Below are 21,965 nucleotides of genomic sequence, written 5' to 3'. Positions count from 1 at the left end.
GCCTCCAAAGGGACAGAATTCGAGTCTCAGCGATTGAAAAGGTCTGATAAGTGTAGTTATATTTATTTATTGATATGCAGGAGGATTTATAGCATTAGCATATTGTAAGATGTCAAGTAGTTGGCAATATACTTGACTTCCACCTAATCACTTATAACCTTGGGATTCTATTATAATTTAATCTCAATCGCAAGACACTCAGATAAATTGAATCACTTAAGGAGACTTATTGCGAATCAGTACAAGACACAAGATGAATTCGATAGATAAGCAAACAACTAAAGTCATTCCTTCTAATAAGGAGACTTATTGCGAATCAGTACAAGACACAAGATGAATTCGATAGATAAGCAAACAACTAAAGTCATTCCTTCTAATGAGCGCACACTACATTTCATCACTTGCGTCTCTGAGATGTTGATGTTTGTTACGAAGTAACACAGTTTAAACGACTTTTTCATGTTTTCCTTTTTGTTTGTAAAATTATCAACATAAGAACTAGAGTCGTGGATTACTTCACAGAGAGAAAAAAACAAAGCACACTGAGTGGCACTAAGAAAATGATACGCCAGGTCTTTAGAAAACAAAATCCAAGTGTCAAACCACTTTACTATTTGCTAAAACACAAGTCATTGCACCTTTCAAACACATGCTAGTTAAACAACCTGGCGAAAACAGAAGAACAAGCAACTAATTAATTCAGTATGTACAGATGCCTGGTCAACCTGCACACAAGTTGCAGTATGTTACTTGGTGCCAAATATTGAGTGAGATGAAAATTACTGACGATTCAGGATCAAATCCAATCAATGAATATCAAAATAGCAACAATGCCACCAGAAAAGAAACCGCAGATCCAAATGGACCATTTAATATAAAACATGAAGAGGGGATCACAACCAGCATTCTCGCTGGGTTCATTTGTATGTTTCATTAGAACTCGACAATATATCTATGGAAAGAATCTTGTGAAACTGATGCTAGTGGTAGTAGATTTTCTAGCTTAACACAAAACAAGCTTATTCTGGACTAAACAATAAGGCTAATCAAGATTATAATACTATGATAAGCTCTTTTCATTTTATTGTAAGGACTATTATTGAGATCGTCCTCTATTATTGAAAATGAAGGGAGCTTATTCCTTTTGTGTTTACCAAAAACATAAGAATATACCTGGAAGTAACCCACCCATCCGAAGTTGAGTCAGTCGCTTCCAAAATCTTCATAGCTGACTCCTTCGGAAATGGTGTCTAGTTTCTTAATGTCTTCTTCTGAGTAATAAAATGTAAAAAAATTGAAGGTTAAAAAAGATAACTCCGTGGAAAATTGCAAATGTGCATCAGAAAAGAAAAGACAAGACAGTAACCTTTGAATTCCCTTCCTGGGGAGTCTGAGAAGTTATTTGAATCATGTGGAAGATAAGGAGATCTATCATAATTCTCCAAAATGTCTTTAAAAAAACGAAATATTATGTTAGAAAATAGAAGACAAAATGGAAATAAAATGATCCATTTGAAGTGCAATGATAGGAATCAACCAGTACAGTGAGCAAAATCATCTGTTAAATCTGAAAAACTGAAATTTCGAGGAATATGACTAAATCCAAGTGTAGAAGTGTCAATATCCAAGAGAGTATCATTTAATGGTTGCCCAGTCAATTCTGAGCTACTGAATGATCCAACTGAAGCATCGCCAATAGATTGGTGTGTGTCCAAGATGCTGCTATCATTACTGAATGGAAACTCAGAATTGTTCAAGTAGTTAGGTTCTGACTTGACTAGCGTTCTGTGCATTCCTCGAATCCCTGCTGTGTTGGAATCATGTGAAGATAACATACTCATTGAAGGATTCATGCTCTCAGCAAGAATAGAGGAATCATTGTCAAGGTAGATTCCTTCTTGTTGTGATGGCCTTCCATTCATAATAGCATTTGGAAAACCTCCATCACAAATCATGCCATCAAGCTGGGCAGATGTAGATGTGTGCTGAGGTATATAGCACAACGGAGGTTGATGCACTAAAAGAGGTAATGTAGTAAGAATCTCCAATAATTTTCCATAACAAGCTGATTTTTAATTATTCACAGTAGTAATCATTAATCAATAAACATTCCAAAGATAGCATATTAATTTTGTTAAGATCTAAACATGGGATTCCATACTTTTGTTCTGCACATAATGAACTGAGGCCTTCACTCTTCACAATGAACTGAAGTTTGTCCATACATCCTTTTATTAGTATATTGCATATTTTTATTTCAAACCAACCCTAGAATACAACTCGTTGTTACATTGACTAAAAACTAACCTGTAATAACTTGTCACTCATGTTTACTAGAGCTTAGCTGAGATTGCTTTTTTCCTTATCATAACAGAAATCAGTATATGACCAGATCGTTTAGACATACAACATAAGTGCAATCAGTATGGCATTATCGTTAAACAATAACAGCAATCAGTATATGCTTTCTTTTCTCTTTCTATTTCACATAGTGAAAACCATCCAATTCGGATTTTGATAATGTTATGTTAGAACTGAATTATCAAGGAAAGGCTTCATAACTTAAAAAAGTTGTAAGTAAACATCTACATATTTTAGTCTACGGTATCATCAATTTTGACTCTGCTATCTTCAGATAATAAACATTAAAATGCCATCTCAATTAAGTTATTCTCGATAGGATATTTTATTTTATTTTAATAATACTAACTGGATTAAACAAATGCATTAAAAATAAGGCAAGAAAAGCATCCCATGTAGTCTTTGAGGAAGTAGTCTGGATAAAGCCAACGCAATACAAATTGAGGAGAAACTTATTGCACATGATATAAGATGGCACAGACTGGATTAGACAAATAATATATTATTAAGGAAAAGACAAAAATAATGTCATGTATATAATAGAAAACTTGTACGAATTCTGAAGTCACATCTCCAACATTAAAAGCCATAATCCTGTAGTCAATGTTGTCTCCAAACTACATTATTCTTAAATTGAATAAATTGATGTATTCTCTCCCTTGATTCGGACTGTTTTGTAGAAATTAGTTCATTACTCTTTCTCCCATCAAATGTATGTGATACTTAAAAGTGAAACAACCATTGTTAAACAAATCTATGCTGTTTTCACTCTTCAGGTATGACACCATCCAAGTATAGAAATTCCAAAACACAACTGAGTTATAGTTAATAACATAAAACAAATATGTTAAAAGGAAATATGGAAAAGAAAAGGTGGATCTAAAAATCATAATCCAAATTCAAGAAATCAAAAAGGTTGAATAGGATACAAAATGGTATATCATCTAAAACTAATCACAACAATGTTTAAGCAAACTCCATGCAAGAGTAATACAGGAGTAATACAAACATAAGCCAATTACAATAGTCAACTAATAAGTAATAAAAGAGCTTTAAAAGAAACATACTAGAAGAAGAATTAGACCCATTGGGCAGAGGCATTCTAGAAACACCAGATGGGCATGCTGTCTGCATCATCTCAACTTGTTTTTCAAGGAGCTTGTTGAAAACCATTATCTGGTTCTTAACAATGAGTCTAACATGATATGCCTCAAAAAATTCTCGATTCTCTTCCTCAAGTTTTTGCCAAACTGTAGTGCGAACGATGGGCCAAGCGTTAGCATTTTATGACTAAATAGCATGAATTGTCAATGACTGAAAAGCAAATCAATAATTATCCTAATGGTAACTTTGAAATTCTTGTCAACTGTAAATTGATCTTATATTATTCATCGTATCATTAAGTATAATTATTTCATACTCTCATATAGCAACATTTTGCAGATATACATGCAGACTGTCTAGCATAATAGCAGAAATCAGATAAGTAGAATTAATTTAACGCTTCCAATTATCCCTGCTTCTTTCAAGGCTCTTATCATTACAGGAATTACTTTCATAAAGCAATATTGGATGATTTAATAGCTCATGAAATATTGTTTAAACAACTTGTAATATCAAACCAAATTGTTTCTTGTAAACCATATGGAGCATAATAAAGTTCAACTATATTGCTTAACATCACTACAATGCACCAACTCAGCTTTTGTAACACTAAAAAAAAATTGTTGAATCAGCTAACACTGAACTTGGGGCGATTGGCACAGCCCCACGGAAGTTTTCCACCAGCCGGTGGGGTAAATTAGGAAGCGCTCGCGGCAGGCGGCCCAGAAGCTCAACATCCCGCATTTAGAGGAAAAATTCCTGCAAATGCGCCGTAGCTGGGGATCGAACCACAGGTGCCTGGGTGACAACTTGGCGCCCTTCCGCTACATCGTAGCCCCGTGGGCAGCTTTCATAGCACTAGATGACACTGAATATGATATGAAGTACAGATAATGTTTTTAACAATTTCAACTCTTTGCATGGCGTTCTTGCTGATACAGTTAATAATTTACAAAAGATTAAACATACTCCATCAAACCGATATGAAATAGAAAAGTAATATGAATTAGATAGAAAAACTTGAATAAAACCTCAATACAATATACTTCAAGCTATAAAGCATATTTATCAAGAAGCTACCAAGTTGAGTGAAACTGGGCTCTATCTTTGCCTGAATAGACAATGTGTCAATTACTTCTTTTTGATTCATATAGAGCTGCAGGCACCGCTCAATAAGGTTCTGAACCTGAAATTTCACAAGTAATAAACTAGAAAATGCATAGTAAACAATCTGAAAAAAAACACACGAACACAGAAATGGTAAATGATATTGGGAATGTTTTTTTAAAAAAGAAACAGATATGTTGATATTTTTGTGGTAAATAGATTAGGAAAAGATGAGAAAAGTCACAAAGCATCAGGTTGTTGCACTTAAATGCTATTAGTTTGTTATTTTTACAGAATGTGAGTCTTGTGAATAGCATTTATTCAAAACATCATATTCATGATAATTCATGTGACTATAGAGAGCACATTCATAGCAACAATGGGAAGGAGGTAAATCATGAAAGGGCCAATTTTGTTACAGCATTTAGTAGAGCTTGATAGAAGGTAACATTGTTTTTTAAAAAAGAAAATAAAGCATAGAATATGAATATAAAATAAGCATATTTTAGACAATACATAAATTACAAACAAATAAAAAACATGATCCTATGAAAGATGTGGCATAACAAAATTGAGGTTCCCTCAAGGCTCGTTAAGTTCAAGAGTGCATATCAGGAAACTATGATAGTTGTTATGGTTTGATGAGTCTACTATAATTAATTGGATTGCATTACTTATTATTTTGGGTGATGTTGTTTAAGCTTAGCAAAGTGTGTCAGTTTCTTAGGTCCAAAACCAAGATTTAGTTGAGCCTCTAAACTAGCACTTGAAGCATGTGACTATTGCTTTTGGGACTGATAGGCCATATAACCACAGGAAAATTATCCATGTAAGCAGAGTAGCTTAGTCACACTTTTTAGCAACCACCAAATAAAATGCACCATTGAAGTCTATGATTGCTTAAATGAATTCCATATCATCAAGAAAAAGTAGGTTGATTTGGTATGCCCTGAAATATTTGTACAATAAGGCAGCCTTGACAGTAGGACGCTTGTTTTATAAGAAAGATCCCCAACTTTCCATTTTCTTTTTCAACAGAAAGAAACTGTTCTTTAGTTTGTCTTGGTAGCAGTTTTGTAAGCAAATTAAGTAAAATTTTAAAATGCATAATCTCTTTCAAATTTATTTTCCTAGAGAAGAACACTAGTCCTCTTTTAAAAAATTGTTTATTTTTTGTACTTATTTTTCTTGTAAAAATGCTAGGTATAGCTGAGCAAAAGACAATTTTACCTAAGTGATTAGCTGCGACATGGGCTTTGCATGCTTTGAGTGACATTTTTTTTTCTCTCTAAGATCAGAGAAGTATCATTGGGTGGGTGAGAATTCCATGAGGTGACTAATGCCAAGTGTCCTAAAATTTAGATATGGTCTTCAATTTAGTCTTACATTGGCAAGAGAGGAAATATTCCTTGGTTAACTAAGGTAATAAGGCAAATCTACCTAACTGGCTAATTAATTAGAACTGATGGACCTCTAACCACAAGATACCTTTTTTTTTACCGAATCATATCATCGAGAAACAATCTTGTCGTGACCCATTACCTACAGCTCCATCCTCAAGCTCAATTACGAGCCAACTTTAACACCCTAACTTATTGCTGAAGAGCAGGGGTTCGCCCTAGCACCACTAAGGTCTATGGCTCTAACAATTCAAAATGACCAGCACCTTAAATTGGTTTCCCTCAATCCTTTTAACCAATGGATCATCTCACATCACCAACTTGGGGCTTCTGTGGAAGTTCCGTCAATATCACCTGGGCGCTTAGCATGGCTCAATGCATAACACTGCTTCCGCTACACTCGCTTGTCTACGGCCTACCAACTGAATCAACAAATGTTCAGCGCTGAATCAAAACAAACCGACAGCAATAGACAGAGAGATCAAACAACTAAAAAAAGGAAACGTGACCGCGATCAAAAGAAGCAAAACCTAACACGGCAAAAGATACGTACCAGTTGTATGTCCTCGCGAGAAACCTTTCTGACTTCTCCACCCTCCATGGTTTCCCCTCGCTCCGGTCCCAAAACCACCAGGATCGCGGTCGCCGAGGACGGATCACCAAGGCGTACCAAATCAACTCGTCAACCTCAGATGATCATGGAAGAACGAACCGCGATCCGCCTGAAGGAGTAAATCGAACTGGATTGAGAGAGGGGAGAGACGAGAAGATGCAGAGAGCCCTCGAGGCGGAGCTCGCCGGAGAGGTGGCGCTTGTGCAGCTGGCAGAGAGCGAGGGATTGGGGCTGGAAATTGGAATCGGGCAAAGAGGTAGCTGGAATCGGAGTGACACCAATGAGAAGGAAAATGAGGGATCGGACCGAGCTCCACGTCGCCATTGATCATCAATCCAACGGTTCCCAGATTTTGTTTCTTTATTGGTGTTATTTTTTTATTTGGTTTTGGATTTGAACAAGAAAATAAGACGACAAAATGGAACTGATAGGATTTAAATGGTGTCAAATATAATTAATCCATATAGCATTATATATATATATATATATATATATATATATATATATATATATATATATATATATATATATATATATATATTAACCACATTGTTTTTATTGAAAAATTATTTCATATTCATTATTTAATTTTAAATATGTTGGGACATCTAAAATTGTCAAAGGCGATAACTGGCGCAGTTTTAGTAAAATAGATAAATAAATAAAATAATTTTCTTCATACTTAAATAATAAATGAAAACTATTAAAACGGAATAAAATTTAAAAACCATGATATATCAATTTAGTTTACCTCGAATTCAATTTTTAATTTAATTTTTTTTTTCTTGACCAAATCGGTTTCGTTCATTTAAGATTGGACAACATTGGAATTGGATTTGATATGATTAATTTAAATTTAAATGAAACCAAGACAACAAATTTAAATTTATGATTGTGCTACCTGAAAATTTAAAATTTTGATTCTTCTATTTGAATTACATGGTTATTAAAGTCATAAATTCTGATGTTAATTCATCAACAACCGTAATTACTACCCTTATCGAGACATGCACAATTGACTGCTGAAAGTCAACTACTATTTCAGACTGATACACAGAATAGTAAACAATTGGCTTTCAAAATCGATTGTTGTGAAGTTCTTCAAATAGAAGAGTTGACTCAAAACAAAATGATATTTAATGAACTCACAATAATGCTGATTGAATAACTCTAAACAGTAGACTGTTGCCCGAGATTCTCTACAAATCGTATTGATATTCATTGTATATAATTAATCAAGCATCCGACCAATTTACATGTAATCTAAAGATTAAAATTCAACATATGATAGATTTGGAGAAATAAACAAGGATCAATACCCGACGAAACCAACAGAAAATACCTTTTCATATAATCTTCAAATTACTATGGTACCAACCGTGCCAGGATCAGCATATGCCATTTGCAAAAAAATTAAAATTCATAATATTCATTTAATTGTGAAGGTATCCATAAGATATTAAGATATTTAAACTCATATGATAACATATATGAAAATATTTATTAATCAAAATGACATAAACTATCAATGGCAAAAAAAAAGTATCTATAGAACTCTTGTAATTCAAAAATTATGCACTCGTAAATATACTCGCCATTTAAGAAAAACAATAGATGAGTATCATATATCAAAGAGCTTCTGCATTCATTAAACAACATAAATTTTAACTCCATTGAAAGACTTTTAAGTTATTAGAACAAAAGAAATTGCCGCACAATTTTAAAACTATATTTCTCAAGAAAGGGACAAGAAATATATAAGAATTTACAACTTTAATGCCAAGCATATTTCTCAAGATACTTTTTTTAAATAAATGGGGCCTAATATAATAAATCATGCAAAAGTTATTTTAACTTGTCTGTATTGTGTTTTGTAAAAAGATTAAACAATTCTCAAGTAACAAAGTAGTTTCATTTTTTTTAATGTCAATAATTATAGAAAGTGTAAACAAACATTTTAGATACTACATAATGGTAAAACAATTGCAGCATAATATAATCAAATTAGAAATCCTTCCAATAGATTCATGATCTAACTCAACAGTGCCATGGAGCACCAAGATTTTATCTTAGTTCTACTATATTATATGTATTCTTTTATCACAGCTAAGAAAACAAAGTTAAGAATAAAATAAAAGTATTACAAGTTCTAAATCCCACAGAATTGGAGAAAATACTAAAAAGACACTGACATTCAATTTGACTTATAATGATAACAGTTTGGTCATAATTGCTGCCTACAACTTGTAGTTTGCAATATCCAGAACTCCCATGTGTTTTCCACAAGTTGTGGCAGAATTTTTAACCTTTCATCCTTTTTTGAAGCAAAAGCTTGTACATGTTTTTGACAGAATCTCTATACAGTAAACCATGAACGTTACCAAATAGCTCATGTGATAGGTAAAAATCAAAGAGCGCCCTTATTTTTGTTATCATAAAAAGGCACCCCATGTTTAAAAAAATATATTAAATGGTCACCCTTTTCATTCCCCAAATACTTTTGTTCAAGTACTGCTGTAGCAATTTTGATCAAAGCTAGTAAAACATCCTCAAAATTAATATTCAATAAATTCAATATTGGTTAAAACTCCTCCAACGTCTTCAAAACTAGTCCAACTTAGTTAAAATTGGTCAAATACTATTGGAACAATTTTGCAGAAACAGCTACATTTGCAGTAATTTTGGCTAAAAAGTACTACAACATGAAAGAATTTTAATCAACCCTGCTACAAGATAGAGCAATTGACTAAAACCGTTTAGTGTAGCTTTAGCCAAAAATAGGATGGATATTCTTTTAATTTTTTTTAACATGGGGCGTAAATGATAACGAAAATAAAGAGCACCTTTTTGATTTTTTGCCTTTATTATAGTTACCCATCAGGACGAGAGCTTTTCTCAAAAGTTGCATTGATTGCAAGAGGAGAGGATAGAATTTTCTCTACATAGCTACAACTTGACATCTTTGGTGGCACCTTTATCTCCCCATTCTAAGTTATATGGAAAATCAAGCATAATTGATTGCAGGAAGAAGTGACACCACAGACGAAAAACCTACTACGGTCTAGTTACCCCATACCTGTAGGGATCTTGGAACTGAAGAATGATGTTTGCAATACCTGCTGATAGAACAACTTAGGTATAGATTCAGAAACCTGCAGGTGCTGTGATTGGGACCATGTTACGCAGAGCTTGTGATTCCACAAGATGACAGCGCATGACCACATGCTCAAAGTCATGAAGATTAAATCCTGCAGAAAATAAAAGTTGGAATGTCTCTCTTTTTTAATGTCTAGAAGATAGCAAAAAAGATGAGAATATTTAATAGTTGACATGGTATCTAGGACTGTAATCATAAATGAAAAGTGCCAAAAAAATGGCAATTATCTAATTGTAAAACTTTCTAAGATTAACTGTATTTAACATATTCAAGTATAAGGAGGTAGTGACATCAATTAGAATGCAAAAAAAAAATCTTCTTTTTGAAGAAAATCAAGAAAAATTATGGGCCCGACAGAAACATAGCATTTCCCTTGATTTTCTCTTTTCAACAACTATTTCATATGCATGTAGAATTGGAAGAGTGCTAATTCTAAAAATTGTGAATATGATTATGGTCACACACCTGTCAACTGGTCTGTCCAGCTTCAATAAACTTAACTGTATATCTTGCTGAAGTGAGGACCAACCAGGTTCATAAGCTTCAAGGAATCCAAGCTTTGCCTTGTTAGGAAGGTCATGTGGATGAACAAATGGAACCCCTGCAGGCCATCCTATCTCCATCCTTATCTTCCCACACGGGCTATCTGGCGATATCATGTGGCGTTCACATTCCTTGACATTGCAAAATCTGAGTTTAACTCCTTTCTTTTCGGCAATTGCTTGAACACGTTCTTTAAGAACCCTCTGTGCCTCTAGACGTAGTTTCTTAGAAGGGGGCAAAGACTTGTGCCCTTTCTTTCCTCTCTCCCTCTTTATATCAGGCTTCAGAGTTGCTGCAAAAAGATCTAAAATTGATCACAGGCTAGCAATCAGGACAAAGGAATTCATTTTCCCTCAGAAGCAAAAGAAATATAAATTCATTTGGAATAGACAACCGAGGCATAATTAAAATTATTAAGGAATCAAGAAAAAAAGGGGCAGCAGAATTCAGTTATTGCAATAGGCATTTATAAGCATTACACGAACAAATAATATGAGATCACACCAACAAGTTGCAAACATTGATTGAGCCTATATTACCCCAATTCTTCATTTTTAAAAAACAATCAAAAGCCTTAAATAGTCTAATAATGTTAGAAAGAGATTTCGTAACATTTTTCCAAAAATCTTATCTTCTATTCTTTTCTGCCGTCACAACTATATCATAATTTTTAAGCCAACTGTAAAAACATACGAGTGATAATTAAATACTAATGGATGATAATCAAATCCATGGATTGAGATTCCGTTTGGTGGCATTTGATGTAGGTGAAACTTATTGTTCCTCATGCCAACTAACATGTGGAACAACCTCGAGACTATGGCACATTGACAGGTCATGTTCATGAGAAGTTAAAGTGAAACTCTGGCTCAAATGAGATTTCAATCCTATCATATTAATCTTATCAATCTTGAGCTGTTTTAGTGAATTTCCATTGACTAGTAATAAGGCTCAATCGAATAAAATTCATCATTGGTCTCCACCATTAGCACCAAAAGCACACCATGAGTATGATAGCCTCTCAAGATCTCATATATTTACACTAGGATGATAGCACATAACACGGCAATGTTTATAAGTTGGAACGTCATGAACTCTGGTCTTGGATGCACTCAGCTTGAGCAAATTTGCCTATTAGAAGCTTGACAAGCTATATTGAATGGAGTCAAGATATTAGACAAGAATTATTGAATTTAGAAATTGGCATCACAAGTTGATAACTTATTTGTGTCATGGTTAACATAAAATAACTGAATTTATGACTATTGAATGATAATGACAAGAATTATTGAAGTTACAATTGAATGCTGTGTTTATGACTAGCACCTATTGTGTTCAGGCTATAATTAATCGCATGTTTAAATGATCATTATTCTAAATAACTGAGAACCGTGTTTATGACAAGCACATACTCCATTCAGGCTAAAATTAACCTCATGTATTTAGATCTTCATAGGTATAATGATAATGACATGGTAAATAATTAGTTGGCTGTTTTGTGCCCCACTAAAAAATAGTCATATATCCTAAGAGCAGTTAGTGTATTTCGATAAACAGCGGAATGCCATATTATGCTTGAGATTAAGTAAAGATCAATGGACTTAGAAATTCTTAAAGGATTGAATCACCTCCAATTATCAACAAAAACACTGCAAATGAGCTAAACTAGATCTTTGCTAAATGTACAGTTTTATTCAAGTTGAGTTGTATACTTATATGTTGCTCATGGAGGTCAGTTTATTCAGTCAATTTTTATAGCTAAAAGAAATGGAAGTTGGACCAGCTTAACCAATGCCTGATTATGTTGAGTATCAAATTGAGAAATGTTGCATTAGCATCACCTAAAGTTGATTTCTGGCAGGAGCCAGTATGTCCAAGTTGTTGACTACCTAGTTTACAAGCTTTTTCAATGTAGACTACGTTGGAAATGATTACAATGCATCCCCCAAAACCTAACAATTCTATCTTATTGCAAAATCAGATAGGACTTATTTTAGGACATCCTAAATAAAGAATTAAAGTTTTTAAAAACCACTCTATTTGCTTCATAAGAAAGTTCTCAATAGGAAGTCATGATGAGACCCTCAGTTATTAAGAGTTCTTGGCTAAATGTACAGTTTATTCAAGTTGAGTTATATACTTATATGTTGCTCATGGAAGTCAAGTTTATTCAGTCATCTTTTATTGCTAAAGGAAATTGAAGTTGGACCAGCTTAAACAATGCCTGATTATGTTGAGTATCAAGTTGAGAAATGCTGCATTAACTTCTAAAGTTGATTTCTGGCAGGAGCCAGTGAGTTCAAGTTGTTGACTACCTAGTTCACAAGCTTTTTTTTCAATGTTGACTATGTTGGAAATGATTACAATGCATCCCCCAAAACCTAACAATTCTGTCTTATTGCAAAATCAGATAGGACTTATTTTAGGACATCCTAAATAAAGAACTGAAAATTTAAAAAACCACTATATTTGCTTCATAAGAAAATTATGAATAGGAAACCATGATGGCACCCTCAATTATTAAGAGTTCTTCATAAGAAAGTTCTCAACAGATAACCATGATGAGGCCCTGAATAATTAAGAGCGCCATCAGCAAATAGTAATATTGCAGCTTCTGTCAACAATCAGCAGATGGTCAGTTAATAATTTTTTGTAATTGGCATACTAATCTCCAGATTATTTCTAGCTGACTGCAAATTGTGGGTAGAGCCTACTTTGGATGATTTTGACATCCCTCAATTAAAAATCACTAGGCATTCAACATAGAATTGTAAAGTGAATTAAATTTTGATATTTTGACCCAACTAGCACAATCAGACAACCACCTAAAGTTTCACCCCTGTTATAATCTTATTTAGGAAAATTTCAAATTAAATGTTATATTATAACCTAAAATTGGAATTTGTAATTTGAACTTTGAAGCCTAAAATTCTAAAATATTTTTATGTTTAGTAAATTTTGATTTTTAAATTGATTATAAGTTATGGTATTCATTTGATGCAATTTAATGCTTTCTTAAAGAGAAAGCTTCCTATTTTCCTTCAACAGTATTATAAATAAACTCCCTCTCCTCCTCCCATGTTGAAACCATTGGTTCACCAATGGTGGGAAGAGGAGAGTTATTTTCTTTTCCAAACTAGAGTAGGTTCTTCCACTTTTATCTTTGCCATGCACATATTTTTGAAAATTTTGTTCTTATTCTATTCGTATCTTTGTTCTTATCTTTAGTCATGACTTGTTGCATATTAACTACAACCCCATTTTAGTTACTAGTGCAATCTGATACAACATAGAGAATCAGTAATTTTAGTTGGCATGAGAATAGCAAATTTTAATTGACATACTGATAAACCCTATTTTCACATCTATAGATGCAAATACATGCTTCATCAAACATTTCTTTGTATAAACAATGCAACTAATATAATCTTTAAGTTGGCATAAGTTTCACAATTCATTATTATAGGTGCTACATTGGAGAACCTTCCATATAGCTTTGGGTATTGTGATTTATTTATTATTTTTCAGAGGATACGTTCAATTAGAACAATGTCTATGAAAGACCAGATTTAGTATTTTTCTAGTCATTTATACAAATTGTAATTAGATAGTTTTGTAAATTCACAAACTAGGTAAGATTGCTAGAACTCTTTATCTAATTGGGTAAACTTTCTAATAGTTAAATCAAGTAACAAGTAGATTTCTTTATGATATGGTGGTAAATTAATTATTTGAGATATGGACAAATTGATGATAAGCTTGATTTCTTTTGGATAAGAATTTTAATCAAATTGAATTTGAATTAGTCATTATAGTGATCCCTAGATACTATCTATAATAAATATGTAACTTAATGATTGCTGACTTATTGAACCTCAACTAGATATTTTTTATGAATTACGAACTAATTAGAGTCTAATATTGATGATTGAACGTAGTCTCTTGGGAACCTAGACTTGACCTAAATCTTTATTCTTTAATTTAATACCAGTTAAATGTTAGATTGTGCAGTCATTGACTTGCCAAATCATGTTACAAGAGCCCAGATCTTGAGTTTAACTATGACCATAATTTAACCATGATTGAATATAGATTTAAAGCTATTGTTTTGCCATCGAGTTCTAACCAAATCTTGAACCCATAAGTAAAGGTTAGTTACATTTCTTACTATATCGTAATTACTTGGATCAACTTACTAATTAATAATTTAGCATTATTTTAAAAATTGGTTGCCAGACTCATTAGAATTTTGGTCCCTCTTGACTCAACTAAGATATTTAGGAGTAAATCATACTTTGGCTAGGGATCAATTTATATGAAATTGAATGTGTAATCTGTACCAAGTTTATGGAGTTGCACCATTGTCCCATAGGTAAAGGTTACAATTTTCTCCTGTTTGGTATCCTTAGTTTTCTAATTTAAGGTAATTATAACCTTAACTTGAGATGTAAGAGGCACAATAATGAGCATACATGTAGCATGCAACCAACCAATGATGACTTAATTAGTTATTTGATGCATTTAACTTAATTTGATTAATTATAATTATTAGCTTTCTTAAACACAAATTGGTTCATGATCATATATTATTCTTAATCTTGATTTACACCAAGTTCATAGAATTAGCACGATTGACCTGGTTAGTAGGTTGTGAATTAGTTGTCCATAATTCCTAAACCCAACTAAATTAATAAAATTTAGCCAAATATACGTAGCTCTAATAGTCAATATATATGAAAATATAAGGTAATGTTAGTTAAAGACCATGATTCAATATTTAACGAAGTTAGTAAACCCAGTTAGTTAAGGAGGATGATTAACAAGTCATTACTATTTGATTATTTAACACAACAGTGTAGCTTCAAGATTTTATACCTTGATAGTGACACATCTATCAAAAGAATATGACCATTATTATAGATTGACCATAATAGACTTATTGAATTAAAAATTCAATTGATTAAGTTATGACTATTGATATTGTACTCCATAAATAAATAAAAAATCATCTATAACTTTGAGAATCTTTCTTATAAACAAATCTTCACTCGTGATTATTTTACAAATTGATCCAATAATTCCATAATAACTCTTACAATGATGTTTTTGACCTCAACACTTGATATTATCGTCCTTACTTGATTTATATAATGCACTTAACTTTGTACTCTATATTCTTGTTATAGAACTTTATATTCCTTATTGTTTCTCAACCACTCATTTTATCCCACAGTGTGGGGTATTAGTACTGGTAGCTTATGTTATGTAGTGATACTTTTCAGTATTCGAGTTGTTAAATGTGTGGTAAGAATAGGCTTCACTGTGTGGACTCATATCACACCATGGCAGGTATATACACCACTCCAAGGGATTGCTGAAGTTTCTCCAAGGGAACCACTCGCGTCTTGGGTGTTGTGCACTTGGCCTTGATACGCCTTTCATCAATATTGACTTAGATTACTTTGAACACTTGTTTGGTAAAGAGGTGTCAATGAAACCCAGTGGGATTGGTAGCATAAACTGTCAATTACTAATGTTCATTCCTTATGTTTTATGTTTCATATGTTGACTTGTACTCTTGTTTATATCATATGCTTATTTATTGTATTTTTTTGCTTGAAATTGATTTAGTATTGTATACTGTTCTGTTTAATAAACTCTGTTAAATCGGTGTTCATGTGCACCGCTATGTTATTGAGACTTTCTAGCTTACTTACCCCCTTAGTTGCTTTCTAAACTATTATTTAAATTCCTAAATTTTCCATCTTATGCTTCACCTCATTCTAGGGAAAATCCACTTAGCATGTCGCTAAAACATTGCATTTATTTATATTTTTTATCACAGGTTATTATGAGGAGATTTGTACTCAAATGGTGTTAGCATGAGCTGAGGGATTGAAGGATTGAGTGAGATTTATATGATTATGGCTAGCATTCAATTTGACGTTTAAAAATAAAAATATCCTCCTTCGATGGATTTTGTAAGAAATTTTAAGCATAGAATGATTCTATTTTATTAATTTGTTCAAGAGCATAACAACCTCATTCAAGGAAATGCACCCATTGGGAATACAATGAATTTGAGCATTTCAGTAAGGCCTTCAGTTCCTTAGAACAATGAAGAAAGGTTATTGTGAAGTTGAAAAAGAGACTAATTGATAAGATGAAAGGCACATATGCTCGTAAAGTAAATTTGTGTTCACATGAATGTAAATTGTATACTCTTACCATTATAATGAAATTGCATAGTGCACACAAGTAATCATAAAAAAAACAAAAAAGTTATGCTCATATATTGTTTGAATCATCCTGCGATAACAAGATTTTCTTCTTTGATTAAACATTGGTAATAAAATGTTGAGTTACCAGTAGAGTGTGGTCTCCGCATAAATTCATCCACCGATATAGGAATCTGGAATTGTGCTTCGACTCCATACCCAGCTGCTCTCATCTCAGAGCAGCTCAGACTTGCCATTGATCTGGGCATAAGCTTGAAAATCACTGAACTTCTTCCATCTATGTGAGCATGTGAATTAACTATATCCATCCTATGCACAGCAGGCTTCACATAACCAGCAGTTGCCTGGTAAAGTGCTAGTCCAGGATAAACAACTGCATCTTGAGGACCAAGATCACCATCCACAAGTATCCAACGCCCATGGATATCTTTTATATGCATTCCTGCTCTATCTGATTTGACAAGAGTGATTAATGCCTTGTCAATATCATGGTCTGGGGATATGACCATCTGTCCACCTTCCAGGCCTGTCATAGCATGGTGTTGTGCTGCTTGAAATGATGGTCTCGAGTGACAGCATACTGAAAGAACTGAGGAGGAAATTTCTCCATTCCTCAATGGCATGTTATCAAGTACTTCTGTAAATGAAAAGCTACGCAAGTTTAATGAAAAGTTGATTGCATGCAAGATATCTCTGGCAGCCTTGCCAAGTATTGCAAATATGTCAGGCAAGCCACCTGGAGTAAGTTCCATTGCACCATGTGTCTCTACTGGAGTAAGTCCAGGTCTATAATCATATGTTTCTTGCCACAATATAGGATCAGCATAATAACCAGATGTCTTGCACCATTCCCTGGTTTTCTTCGTGTGAGCTATATCAGTAGGAGTATATTCATGCTGATAAAAAAACAAACGAGCAGATTCTAGACCAGATCTGAGAAGAGCACTATCTCCAGGAGGAAACTCAATGACAGCAGCAGAATATTGAGCAAGGGATTGTGCAAGAGTTGATACTGAGATCTTGTAAGAATCTGATGGAAGTCCTTCAGAGGCTACGAGATCTGTAAGCCTTACATGTCCAATAAATGGTATAACACTCCCACCCATTGCACCCTGGTTTTCTTTGAGATATCAAAGACAATAATCTACAAAGGGAGCAAGTTGTGCTAACTTAGATCTTAAAGTTACATCATAATAAAAAATAATGCATTCATTTAAAGAAAATACCTTATAGTTTATTAAGCAAGCACAAAAGCCCATGGAATTCCATTATCTCAAGATTCGTCAAATTTCCATGTGGATATAAAAAATCCTACAAATTTATGATGTTTAATTCTAGAACATATCCATGTCAGCACATTGACCAAGCCTTTTCTGGAAATTGATTCTAAGGACATTAGTCCTTGTGGAATTTTATCAGTGTGGACAAAATTAAATTCCAAAAGTTCTTAAGAAACCTCCTACCAAAGAATGGAGACCATAAGTGCTCATTAGTGAAAAACTATAGCTCACTTACAATCAACAAGAATAATAACAGTACACCCCAACTATTTGGAATTATGTACATGAATCTTAACCCATCATGGTTGGTAGTAAAGTTATATTTCTAGTAATGCCCTGAACATTCAGATAACTTTTATAGATACTAACTATTTTTTGTTGTCCTTGGCTTACAATTGATTTAACTTGTCTAGCTATAGATCTATGCATGGTCTTTGCGCATATATATGCCATCTGACATTGCTTCCATTTTATAATCTCTTAATGTTGCACCTTAATGCTTGCAAATGATACTTTTTAACTTTATTTCTCATTCTTTGTGTTGTTTCTTAATTGTCTAACACTCCGACTCATAAATTGTAACTAGTTATACTACCATCTTATAACATGACTCTGAAAGTCTCTAATCATTTAAACCATCCAACCTTTGTCCTATGAAAAATATCTCTTTCAATTCTACTTGTATAATACAACCCGAGATATCTAGAATTCATACTTGGAAGAATTTTAGATTCAACTGGCTTAGTTTATCTTCCATTATTTCTCCCTTAGAAAATAGGTAAGTTGCAACATAGAATGATACTGCAAACAGAAAATATGTCTTAGTAATAAATCTTTCATTTTGGCTGTGAAAGATATTGTATTCCATATACATCTATACTACACGTCTCTGTAGCTAGAACATAGGACTTGTTTTCTCAAACAATTGCTACTCAAATTGTAGTATGGAATGGCAATTGTCTCGGAATCTATCAAGCAGAAGTATGAGAAGACTAAAAAAAAACATGCACCAAAACACTACCTTGGAACTGCATAACAAACCGTTCCACTCATCGCCGGTTAAATATCAAGAACTAACACAAACAAGGTATCCAACCTGTTACTTCATCTCCCACTCACATCATTTGCACTCGCGTTGAACCAGCCAAAATGCCTGGAATAATGAATACCTGGGAAATCTACATACATGTTAAAGAACCTTTTTCATGAAACAATGGCATATATTAAAAAGTGGAGGATGAGGGTATTGAGAGAAGGAGATCAGGTCACATGCATCCAAGAAAAAAGTTCACTCACGGCGCAGACCGGGAAACTCGTACCCCTCCTCCCGCTTCCGCTTCGGTCGAATCGAGCGCCCGGGGAGATGAGGGTGAGGACTCTTGGACTCCTGAAGTCGCAGCCCGGTAGAGGCGCGGCGCAGTGGTGAAGTAGCAGAGAGCCCTAACGGCGGCACCGGCAGCGAGGCGACGAGGCGACGAGGAGGAGGCGTAGAGGGGAACAGAGAGCGCTAGGGTGGAAAGGAGGGCCGATCTCTTCGGTAGCAAGGGGGCGGCGTTTTTACGGTCTTCGAGTCTGGCCAACGACGCAGAGGGGCCTCGAGTCTGGTTATGCACGTCGTTGAGAATGTATTTGAGTTTTAACGGTAATTTAGTGCCCAGGAAGGTTCCGGCTGACGTCGGGCCGGGCATGTCCCGTGTTCCTAGCCCGGCCCGTAAATTACAAAATGATTTTAAATTATACAAAAACAAATATTTTCAGACTGATTCGTATATTATTTTTTTTCTAAAGTTTTTTAAAAAATTCCAAAAGATTTAAGTTGAAAAAATTTTCAAAAATATTTCTTTTGTAAAGTACTAACTTAGAATTTTATTTAACTTAGATTTTTTTTCAACTTAGAAACTTTATTGTAAATTTTTAAAATCATTAAAATTTATTTTCAAAATTTTCTTAGTTTTAATCCTTAGATTTTTTCTCGAAACCTCATTTTTTATGTGATCAAAAGAGAAGAGGAAAAAATATAAATCTAAGGGGAGGTAGACCAAAATTTCGCTAAATTTCTCTATCTTTTTGCACTTTATTGTAATAGTAGTTATTTCTTTTTTATGTATATTTACCCTAACTTAACTTGGGTTGCTCACATCAAAAAGGGGGAGAATGTTGGAACCCCAAGGTTGTTTTGATGTGATCAACAAGTTAAGTTAGGTCCTGTCGTATTTTTAACCTTGTGTCTAAGTGTGCAGGAGCTTAGGAGCACAGGGAGTCGAGCAAAAGACGAAGCTAGCAAGAAGGACGACACGAGAGGAAGTCGACGGGCTCGGTGCGTCTGAGGTACGAGGCGCTGCGGAGGAGTACGCGGGCGGACGAGAAAGAGGCGCGTGACGTTTCCGAGGGACGAGAAGCCGGAGTGGAAGGTTGCTCGAGAAGACCGAAATTGGGTTCGGGTGAGTCTTATTTCGGTTGGCTGAAATCACCCAAGCGAGCGGAGCCGGAGTGGAAGACCCAGACCGAGGCGAGCAGCACCGGAGCAGACGGCCGGACCAAAAGTCAACTTGGTTGACTTTAGTGGTCCGGGCGGCCGGAGTTGGATTTTTATCAGGATCGCGTTAAACGCGATCCGTTGCGAAGGGGATAAAATTTTATCCCCTCCCAGGCGCTGAACCCTTTCTAGGCGCTCCGACCAAGGTTATAAATATAGCCTTGATCCAGAAGCTTAAAATCATCTCATAAATTGTGTATTCCAACACTTGTGCACTTCCAGTTGTAGTTTAGCTTCTATTTCTTTGTGCGTCATTGCTGTAAGAGGCTTCTCTGCCTAAAGAAGATATTCTAGTGCGCATTTCATTCCTTGGATTAACCTCCTTGGTTGTAATCAAGTCAAGTTTGTGAGTCTCCTTCTGTTTATTACTTTCTGTGTATTTTTATGCAAGTTTTTGGTTGAAAGTTCGAGAAAGGTTTTCCTTTATTTTTACAGGGTTATTCAACCCTCCTTCTAGCCGGCCGCTGCAATCCAATAACAAGCACCAAAGTAGCGACATGAGAAATTTGACAATACCATGAATAAATATGGATTCAAGATTAATGAATGTGATAAATATGTCTACATGAAAGTCATAAAGAATGACTACGTCATCTTGTGTCTATATGTAGATGACATACTTATCATTGGAAGTAATGATAAGATAATCAAATCCACTAAAGATATGTTAAACTCAAGATTTGACATGAAAGACATGTGCCTAGCTGATGTGATTCCAGGAATCAAAATATTTAGAACAACAAAAGGACTTGTTCTTAGCTAGTCCTATTACGTGGACAAGATTCTTGAGAAATTCACCAAGGGTGATATTGCGTTGGCATGAACGCCGATAGATACGAGTCAACATCTATCAAAAAATCGAGATGAAAGTATCTCACAGATAGAGTACTCTCGAGTGATTGGAAGTTTGATATACCTGATGAGTTATACACGAACAGACTTGGCCTACGCAGTAAGTAAACTAAGTAGATAGATGAGTAATCCTGGTGTTATGCATTGGAAAGGGATAACAAGAGTACTGAGGTACTTGAGGTATACTTATGAATATAGACTGCACTATACGAGATATCCTGTTATGATAGAATAATACAGCGATGCGAGTTGGATATCTGACATAAAAGACTCCAAGTCTACGAGTGGATATGTTTTCACTCTTGGCGGTGCAACCATTTCTTGGAAATCTTCTAAGCAAACCGTAATAACCAGATCCATGATGGAATCTGAGTTCGTAGCTCTTGACAAATGTGGTGAAAAGGCTGAATGTCTACGACAATTCTTAGAAGATACTCCATGATGGCTGAAACCTGTGCCAACAATTTACATTCATTGTGATAGTCAATCAGCAAATGGTCGGGCACAGAGTCATCTGTATAATGTTAAGTCTAGACATATACGTCGTAGACATAATATCATTAGACAACTACTCTCAATAGGAGTTATCACTGTTGACTATGTGAAGTCAAAGGACAACCTAGCGGATCCGCTAACCAAAAGGTTAAATCGATAGTTAGTTGCAAGCTCATCGCAAGGAATGAGCTTGATGTCGTTGTCAGCGATCAGTGCAAAGGACACCCAACCTATGCTGACTGGGGATCACAAGAACTAGATTTAAAAGGACAACTAAT

General features: G+C 34.5%; 2 protein-coding genes across 9 annotated transcripts; both read right to left on the bottom strand.

The window, feature by feature from the left end:
• Positions 1–553: 553 nt before the first annotated feature.
• Positions 554–6,871, bottom strand: LOC122014949. 5 transcript variants are annotated; one of them, XM_042571510.1, is made up of 8 exons: positions 6,526–6,870; positions 6,239–6,416; positions 4,546–4,651; positions 3,429–3,611; positions 1,538–2,017; positions 1,367–1,450; positions 1,174–1,271; positions 554–725 (listed from the first exon to the last, which is right to left on the bottom strand). In XM_042571510.1, the coding sequence occupies exons 3-7, from the start codon at positions 4,613–4,615 to the stop codon at positions 1,204–1,206; spliced, it is 885 nt and encodes a 294-aa protein (XP_042427444.1). In that variant the 5' UTR covers positions 4,616–4,651; positions 6,239–6,416; positions 6,526–6,870; the 3' UTR covers positions 554–725; positions 1,174–1,203. The 5 variants fall into 5 exon arrangements, with proteins under 5 accessions (XP_042427444.1, XP_042427442.1, XP_042427441.1 ...); XM_042571508.1 differs by lacking the exon at positions 6,239–6,416 and having other exon boundaries at positions 1,174–1,268; positions 6,526–6,871; XM_042571507.1 differs by lacking the exon at positions 6,239–6,416.
• A 1,766-nt stretch (positions 6,872–8,637) lies between these two features.
• On the bottom strand, positions 8,638–19,410 carry LOC122015461. Of its 4 annotated transcripts, XM_042572360.1 has the most exons (6): positions 19,101–19,410; positions 18,826–18,973; positions 17,751–17,983; positions 16,652–17,668; positions 10,208–10,589; positions 8,638–9,833 (listed from the first exon to the last, which is right to left on the bottom strand). In XM_042572360.1, the coding sequence occupies exons 4-6, from the start codon at positions 17,628–17,630 to the stop codon at positions 9,827–9,829; spliced, it is 1,368 nt and encodes a 455-aa protein (XP_042428294.1). In that variant the 5' UTR covers positions 17,631–17,668; positions 17,751–17,983; positions 18,826–18,973; positions 19,101–19,410; the 3' UTR covers positions 8,638–9,826. The 4 variants fall into 4 exon arrangements, with proteins under 4 accessions (XP_042428294.1, XP_042428291.1, XP_042428295.1 ...); XM_042572357.1 differs by lacking the exon at positions 17,751–17,983; XM_042572361.1 differs by lacking the exon at positions 17,751–17,983 and having other exon boundaries at positions 10,208–10,577.
• Positions 19,411–21,965: the final 2,555 nt, after the last annotated feature.

This window comes from Zingiber officinale, chromosome 8B (assembly GCF_018446385.1).
Source record: "Zingiber officinale cultivar Zhangliang chromosome 8B, Zo_v1.1, whole genome shotgun sequence".
Lineage (NCBI taxonomy): Eukaryota > Viridiplantae > Streptophyta > Magnoliopsida > Zingiberales > Zingiberaceae > Zingiber > Zingiber officinale.
The sequence above is the reverse complement of the archived record's forward strand: the minus strand, read 5'-3'. Positions and strand labels throughout refer to the sequence as shown.

Excerpts from the sequence above, each read along its gene's own strand:
- LOC122015461 (XM_042572360.1), bottom strand. The coding sequence starts at position 17,630 with ATGGGTGGGAGTGTTATACCATTTATTGGACATGTAAGGCTTACAGAT. Across the intron at positions 10,590-16,651 it reads GCGGAGACCACACTCTACTG|ATCTTTTTGCAGCAACTCTG; the intron begins GTAACTCAACAT and ends GATCAATTTTAG.
- LOC122014949 (XM_042571507.1), bottom strand. The coding sequence starts at position 6,573 with ATGGAGGGTGGAGAAGTCAGAAAGGTTTCTCGCGAGGACATACAACTG. Across the intron at positions 4,652-6,525 it reads CTCGCGAGGACATACAACTG|GTTCAGAACCTTATTGAGCG; the intron begins GTACGTATCTTT and ends GTGAAATTTCAG. Across the intron at positions 1,451-1,537 it reads TGATTTTGCTCACTGTACTG|ACATTTTGGAGAATTATGAT; the intron begins GTTGATTCCTAT and ends GTTTTTTTAAAG.